At 35.6% G+C, this 8,787-nt stretch overlaps 1 protein-coding gene across 1 annotated transcript in view; it reads left to right on the top strand.

Moving 5' to 3' along the window:
* LOC108975556 (heat shock protein DDB_G0288861-like) overlaps nt 1-843 on the top strand; it is a 6,002-nt gene extending 5,159 nt beyond the window's left edge. The window contains exons 6-7 of the mRNA XM_018944113.1: nt 525-639; nt 689-843. Coding sequence (XP_018799658.1) covers nt 525-639; nt 689-843 — 270 coding nt within the window. The remainder of the gene's footprint in view (nt 1-524; nt 640-688) is intronic.
* The last annotated feature ends 7,944 nt before the right edge of the window (nt 844-8,787 follow it).

The raw sequence follows: 8,787 nt of genomic DNA, 5'->3' as shown, positions 1-8,787 counted from the left end.
AAATTTATCACAGAATATTATCCAAAGCAGCGGTAGAATTTCCGAACAAATCGTTCAAATCGTGCCGTTATAGAATATAGCTACCATACAAACTTAACGCTCAAAATCAAGTACTCGTATGGAAATATTTTTCATTTGTCGAGAAATCTTGTTGAAATTTGATATAGTTTATTGTCTATAGCATCGCTACAAGTTCCGAACGAATGCTTCAGRTCGGATCACTATAMTATATATCCAYCATACAAATTGGCCGATCAAAATTYGGTWTTTGTATGAAAATCTTTTATATTTGACAATTTTTGTAATGGAATATTGTCTAAAAAAAAACGCTAAAATATCTGTAGAGATTTTCCAGATCGCTCCACTATATTATGTAGCTACCAAACAAATTTAACGTTCAAAATCAATTCCTTATATGTAAAACTTTTTTTTTAATTGTGAGGGAAATTTGTAAATATTTTTTCTTGTTTCTTATTCAAAACGCAAACTTCTCTTAACTTGAAAATTTTCTACCGTTACTACAGCAACACACAACCACTCTGGGCGAACAGGAGATCCAGAATGCTGTTGAAGCGGCCGCCGTTATCTTCAAGAAAGTCGTACTGCAGCGTCGGCAGGAGAAGAAGGCAGCCGAAGAGGGTAAGTGTCTAACTTTGATTGCATTTCTTTGGCAAATTCATACACTTAGTAAGCGCATACATACTTACGCACGTGGTGTTGGTGTTCTATTTACGTTTGTACTTAACCGTTAATTACTTTTGGCAAACGCATGTCGCCGTGCTTTGGCGTAGTAGAGCTGGTGGTGGTGGTGGTGGTGGTTATGTTGAGAGTGCACTTTCATGAAATTRCATTTGTATTTTTCTAACATTAGACAGTAGTAAAGTGTGAGAGCAAGTTAAAAAGCAATATTTTTTGCTTTAAATGTGAACAAAGCCTTCGAAAGTTTCTGCTGTTTAAATATGTGGACGAGTATATGTTTGCTTTGCGACAATTTTCATAATTGCCATAATTAGATTAATATGCAAAGTCAGATTTACATAACTGTACATTTATATGCTAATGTATGTGATTTCCAYAGTTATGTGTTTCAAATTCTTATCCCATTTCCTTGTTGCTGTYACTCATACCATCGCTATTCTGCGTTGGTTTGGCATTCTATTCTGTCATGTATGTCTTCATTCAGCAAGCAGTGTTCTAACAACATTATGGTATGCTGTAGCACATTTTAATWATTTGAGTAAGCGACGGCTCTGATTTCTAGATTAATAAAGCGAATATATCAGAGATTAAAGTGAACGAGTTATAAGTCTTAATAAACTGACTGAAAACGGAAGATTATTTTTAATTCATCACATTTACGCTTACAAAATATACTCCTTTTAAGGCAATAAAAGCATAACAAYGTAATGCAATTCTCCATACATTTGTTATAAACCTCGGCTGGAAGGACTGTCAGTGCCTCCAGAATTTTTTTGTTTGAAAGTTCCGACGCCATGTTTGTTTGATGAATGTAGGGTTCTACCTTGTCAAGCATCTCTTTTATGACTTCTTCTACTTTTACTTGCGGTTATATTAACAACAGTGCGCCAGTTGTTCTTCTTTTTCACTGTTTGGCGCCAATTAAAGATTAATAGTGTAGCTAGGTCTTTCTAATGAAATAAAGCTCTTCCTTTTCCTCTGCTTACCCCGGCGGGTACTGCATCAAATACTCTCAGAGCTTAAGTGCTTCATGCATTCGATATGACCTAGCYAGCGTAGAAACTGCCTTTTAATTCGCTGAACTATGCCAATGTCATCCTACATATGCGTATATCTTATATAGCTCATTGTTCTATCAACTGTGGTATTCGTTGTTGCCAATGCGCAAAGGCCCATAAATCTTCCGCAAAACCTTTCTCTCGAACACTCCCAAGGCAGGCTCATCAGACGTTGTCATTGTCATTGTAGAATTTTGTTTTTGTTCGTCGGGAGAGATTTTACTTCTCAATTACCTACTCAGTCTCAAGTAGTTCCTGTTGGCAAGAGTTATTCTGCGATAAATTTCGAGGCTTAGGTTGTTGTTGGTGTTAATGCCAGTTCTAAGATAGAYGAAATTATCTACGACTTAGATGTTATATAGGAGATATTTCGTCTTGCCCTCGTKCACTACCAAACTCATTTTCTTCYYTGTTGAGGATAATATCAATATCATCGGCTGCTCGAATTATTTTCCAGCAGTAGATGCAGAAGTTGCACGTCTGAAACCTCCTTTGGTATCGAACGACTCGCAGAGATCCTTCCCTATCCTGACGGATACTTTTTGTAATTCAAAACCAAACTTTCAAGCAAACTCGTTGTTAAATTTTTTTTGCCATGGCAAAAATGGCCAGATAATCCTTTCGCGCATAAACAAACAGCTGCCAAACATTCACAACTTAACATATGCTGATCAAACTTCACACACAACCTACGAAGGTTGTAGCAATCTAATAGAATCTCGCCACGTATAGGCGACACCTAGTTAGAAAATTATTCAATGTGGGCTGAGGGGTTTAAGTCGGGCTTACTTCAATTAACGATTTAAGTTAGATTTCCAGGTTTTATTTTGTACAACCCTTGCTTAACATAACCTCGTACAAAAATTTGATACAGTCAAGTCAGGAGACTTTAAAATATTTGTTTTCAAATTTTCGTTAAAGGTTCGCAATTACCGGTCTAGCTATGTGTGCAGTTGCTCCATCTTGCTGGGAGCAGTTCTACACCGTAGTTCTAGGTAAAAAAAATCTTTCAACATCTTTAAATAATTGTTACTGTTACAACGTTTTCTTCAAAGAACTATGGTTCGACAATACATCTTGATGAAACTGCCCTCCACATAATGACTCATTCTATGTGAAGTTGCGTCTCGTGGTTTATATCTGAACTTGGTTCACTTCATATCCGGCAATTTTGCTTGTTTACCTGTCATCTTAAATCAAAATGGTTCTCATCACATATAAACAGAAAATTTAACCATTTATTGTCTTCTTCGGTCATTTCATTAATTTTTTGGCAAAATTCCAAACCAAAAAACCTTGGATTCCAAGATTTCTCTAACTTAAATTTAAACCAAACTTCAGTGCTTTCTAAAGCACACTTGCACATTTAGTAAATACACATAGATATAAATTGTATGCGTCAATTACTTTCATACTTTGTCAGGAATGTTATAATTGCTCTCCTGTTTTCGTAAAAATATTAAGTTAGCTCCCAGATGTCTTGCAGTATCACTTACAAATTCGCTTGCAATTTTCGAAAGCTATAAAAGCATTTTACGACACCTGTCGCAAGCTGTCAAATGGCTTAAAGGATGTTCTTTAATTCACACWCCTACATATATGTATTTAAGTGTGATTAAGGCAACTTTTTAACAAAGCTACTTACTCCTTACAATTCATAGCACTTGCGACATTTATAATTATGTATACATATGTAACTRCCATCAAAACTCAACATTTTTGTACCTTTGCAATATGTTGAAGAAAAATACCATAATTTTTATTGACAAGTGGTTCTTTTCGACATCTAAAACTGAGAAGAAAAGTGAAAAATAATTTATCGTGTGCTAATAAAGTATCTGGGAAAAAATAAAAATGTATTTTTGGAAAAGTAAAAATAATCAACTCTACCAATTTTAATAAGTCCCAAATCAAAATAGTTTCAAACGACCTAAAACACGCTGTTTTGATGGCAGCTAGGCAAGTATGAATAATATCGAAACTGCTAAACATATGTTACAGTGAAAGCAACTCAAGTCAAAATTTTCGTCCTGATACTTTTTTATACTGGGTCTATAAYTATATTCGTCAAGAGATGGCGCAACTTTATTATTAGTAAATTTTTTCGAACATGCGTTGGAAAGCTAAAGTCATTGGGCGTCTTCTTCGATAGATGATATGTCGTTTTAAAGCAGGAGGATGTATTCAATGGCAAGAAAATTGGCTGCCATATAAATTTAAACCAAGAGGTGTTGAAAGACGATTTTGCATGTCAGAAATGAGGCTTAAACGTTACAAAATGATATCGCTTTTGTGTCGACTTGTGGCTTGTGATGAAACGTGGTGCCATTGCAAAGAGCCTAACCTCAAAAAAAGCGTACGTAAAACCTGCCCAACCAACCTGGTCAAGAGCAAAGCCGAAGAAGTCTTGCTGCCTTATGAGCTTCTAATACTGGGTTATACCATTAAGSGGTAATGTTACAGATAAAAATCTCMTCAAATTGAACTGGCTAAAAACTATTKGGAAYACAGMSGCTTAGCAGTTTTGACTCACCCGCCTTATAGCCGAGACCTTGCTTCTTCTGACCACTATTTGTTCCTTACCATACAGAACGTCCTCGTGTCCTCATTGGAATGCGGTTCATATTAGTACCGGGTTTCAAACATAAGCATAATTTATTATTGGACGCCAAGCCGGACCAGTTCTTTTGGGATAGAATCCACAGAAATGTTATAGTTTTAGTTGGATACTTCGAATGTCACTATTGTAGATTCTTTCTTCAAATAACCGATCTCATTTTGCAGTTATAGACCTAATAAATATCCAACTACTGTTTTGACACACATTATCTAAAATTACTAAGAACATTATAGAGGGTGGTCAAGGTACTACTATTGAACATAGTAACCTCACATTTAATAGAAAATGTTTATTATCATTCGAAAGAACATTATATACAATTTTTTTTTTTTTTTTTTTTGTTGTTTCTGAAGATTACATTTTTCAAATGTTCGCCGCGTTTACGTCTCAGCTGGTCCATCCGTTGAGATCCGTTGAGTCCAATTTTCGATGACACGTTGTAAAATTTCGACTGGTACTAGTTTCGGCAGGCATCAGTTTTGAAGAAACAGAGGATTCCACCCGCACATACCAACCACACCAAACCGTTGTTTATTTTGGATGAAAGTCTTGAGTCTCTTCAGGTTGCCCTTCGTCCCAAATATGGCAATTTTGCTTTTTTTACATATCCATTAAGCCAGAAATGTTCCTCATTACAGAAAAAAATTTGGATAGAAAATGTCGGATCTTCTTGGAACTTATCAAGATTCCATAGAGCGAAGCCATGTCGCTTGAGATGATTGAGCGGCTTCAGTTCTTGCACAAGCTGTATTTTGTACGCTCTCAATTTTTTCACTGCGTGCTAGACGTAGTCTATTCGGTCGAATATTATCCAAAAATGAATGCTGGGTCGCAAGATTGGATATGATGTTGCGAATAGTATGCTCAGTAGAACGATTATATTCACCATGAGCTAAGCGAAGCGCACGAAACACATTCTTTACATAACGTGAGTTCTCGTAATAATGTTCAGGTGTAAGTCTTTCCACGAWGAAATGCCAAACAATACTGAACAAAAATAACATGAGAAATTAACATGACATATTGAAAAAGGTACATCTACTTGGATCACCCGTTATTATAAAGCAAAAAGAACTAATCTTATCATTTTTCACAAAACCAAATTATTCCCTTTTGATTTTGTTGTTTCCCCCCTTCTCCCATAATTTTATCTGATAAAGGCATTATAAGTTGCTATCTCTCTGAAACTTGTTATGATTTTCAGCTGTCAGATAACGCACCGAAGTTATCATATCAACATATACATATTAAATTTTATACGCAAGTCATAATGAAATATGAGAGACTATGAGTAATAAGCTACACTTTTCATCAATTTTTTTAGTGGATGCGTACTTTTTCAAGYACATACATAGCTCATAATAACAGGTGTTTTAGCGAGAGCAGAGTGGAAACGTTTATTATCTATATTATGATGCCTCTTAGAAAGTTTTTTTTTTTTTGTTTAAATTTTCAATTGTTCACGCTAATTACTGTTTAATGAAAGAAATAAAAAAAAACGGGCTACATTTTTATTTCAGGGTAATACAGAGCAATTGTCTCTAATAGCAGCTGTTTCCTTGGTTTCTAAATTATTTTCTTTATACATCGACTTATCACTTCGTCATGAGACTCGTAATAACTGGTTGTCATTATATACATTATAAACTTCTTTAATACGATGAGCTTTTATTAAGAATTCATATTACTTGGGAGCGGACAATGATAAATGCTAATTACTACCAAAACGCTCAATCTGAGTTGATGCTAGTTTCACAGAACATAATGAGGGGGTCTGCCTCACGGTAGACAATCACAAATCTCCGAATGATTTTCTTTCGGAAAAAATCGCATAAAACTTGCCATYCACTCGATTTTGCCTAAAAATTTTAAATCAGTTCAGTTCTACCATAATATCTAGTTGGTTTTTACGCAGATACAAGTTGTCACGATAAATAMCCTAAAAGTGGATCACGAGCAACTTTGATTAATATTTTTACATTACCAATCAGTTCTCAATAACATTCAAAGCACTTGCTGACATTTCCGGCCGATGTACCGTTTTCAAACAGAGGTRAGGTGTGTGCTTTGAGATCTGCTGATCGAAGACGAAGCCAAAARATGGCTGCAGATTTTATAATTGAAGTTCTTAGAACTTCGACCCCCTAATGACTGTAGCATTTTCATGAAAAAGCCTCCAGATTCGAAACTCAGGTATTTTACAGGTAGTTAAATATTCACACAGGCAGTGGAGCCGCAATATGCTCCCTATTTGTAGGCTAGGTACGGCTTTCTTGCTATTTTAATCGATTAAAATGAACTGTTCACTAATATTATTTGCAAATTACAACCCTGATTATCATTCATACCATACTGAGAACASTTGGAAGTTCCTTATCCTGTTTTTGACTACTAGAACTTACAAGCATATATCTTATCGCTGCTCAATACCTAGAAGATCTTAGTAAACMCTTTGATCTAAGATATATTTTATCTAGTTATAGGTTATCACTGATTATTTGGTAATAGTGTTGAATCCTTTCAATAGAAGTTGTCTGGAAAATTATAAGGTATATTCATCTCAGTACCTATTCACAAGTCTACGAAGCGAAAAAATGCGATMACCGAAAATGTTCTTCAATAAAGTGATTGTCGGACGAAAAAGTCATTAATCTTGAGTTTTTTTGAWAATAAAAACAATAGTATTAAAAGATACATAAAACAAACATTAGGGGAAAAATAATTTACGGCCGATCTGAGGTTGGGAAAAGAAAGGGCGTGGTTGAGTTTTATAGGATTAAGAATGGTTTATCTTGTTTTCCGACAGAACAATCACCTCAGAAAAAAGTTATATAGCAATGGTCTAAGTAAAGAAAAGATATATACTCTTGTTWAAAGATTTATTTCACATCACCTTAAAATTTACGTTAAATATTGRCATAACAAATTTTTTTGGGTTTCTGTTTTTATCATCTACAAAATTGTTTTCTTTCACGAAATTTGGAGAAATTTTTTTATGTTCTAACTATGCTATATTTTTTTAAGTTTATAATATTTTTCTCTTCGTGCTAAGCTAACATTTGAAAAACTCGAAATTTTCAACAAAAAAATTGTAAAGTCAAAATTTTAGAGAATAACATCTTTTCAAACTAAGTTTACCTACAGAGTATTTGTTAAAATAAACTATCGACTCTGCTAATGACAGAAAAACTAAATTTACAWAAGTCACATGCTTTCGTAATAAACAATTCAAATGTCAAAAACGTGTGCCCACTCAGCTCGTGGTGAAAACACAGCAACCAGTTGTTACTAAACATTTCTATGATTAATCATCCACAATATGTAATGACTTTGTAGTAAATAACTTTATCAATATTTGTATATATGTATKTATGTAATTGTTCTTRAAAGTCATCAAATCATAAAATAAATAAATKTTTTGTGGTTATGTGTATTTAAAAATAGTATTAATAACTGTAAAGTAGAAAAATACAACTCTGGTGTTAGTAGTTCGTGAGCATTAACTAATAAAAAACGGTGATGGCAGCTAAGAAAAGAATTAACTAAAAATAGTGGTATTAAGGCGCCTAATACTTACTCATAAATGGTGTGCTTTATAAAAAAAAAAAAAAATAACGGTAACGGCAATACATTTACTCAAACGTACAACATGGGTTTTGGCTAACTAAAACACTCAACTTTGTAAGCAAATTCAAACTAGCAACTGACCGCCTTCCGCACYCCTTTCACTCCGCACAGATGCCTACGACATGGAGACCTCCTCCGAATTGGAATTAAAATCGATAACATTCAATCACCAACACTACAATATGGATGCCGAGGAATTTAAGCTCGTCTTCATAAATTCCTCMGACTCATCGTCCTCCGGCAAGGATGAGGAGTTCGAGGATAGCAGCTCCACCACCTCATCCACACACAACTATAGCAGCATTACGATAGACGATTGCGATTGGGATTACTTTGAGCCGTCTATGATTTGCACCAGCGGCTCAATAACCAAACAAATCATCTACTCACCGTGCGCCTCGCCGTTGGTCACGCGTCGCAACGCCGCAATGCGTGACTTTAAGTCTAGCGAGAGCACCGCCTCGCCCACCGAATCGCCACTGCTTTACCGCAAACCGCTTGTCTACTGTCCGCGCATACGCGAAAGTGACACCGGCACCGATGAGGAGCTGCTCATGCAAGGTGAAAGTTCTTCACAAACCAGCTCCGATGGCTATTTCGTGCGTGCAACAACCGCCGACACGCCAAACGTCAGAGCGACTAGTCGTCAGCAGCAGCAGCAGCAGCAGCAGCCGCAACAGCAACATCATCAGTTGAGCATGAAGACACGCATCAAAACGCGTTTTGTGGGCAAAGAAAGCAAACATCACCATCATCATCATCACTATCGACATCATCACCATT

Source organism: Bactrocera latifrons, unplaced genomic scaffold (assembly GCF_001853355.1).
Source record: "Bactrocera latifrons isolate USDA-ARS-PBARC rearing strain unplaced genomic scaffold, ASM185335v1 scaffold_67, whole genome shotgun sequence".
Taxonomy (NCBI): Eukaryota; Metazoa; Arthropoda; class Insecta; order Diptera; family Tephritidae; genus Bactrocera; species Bactrocera latifrons.
This window is presented reverse-complemented; position numbering and strand designations above follow the sequence as displayed.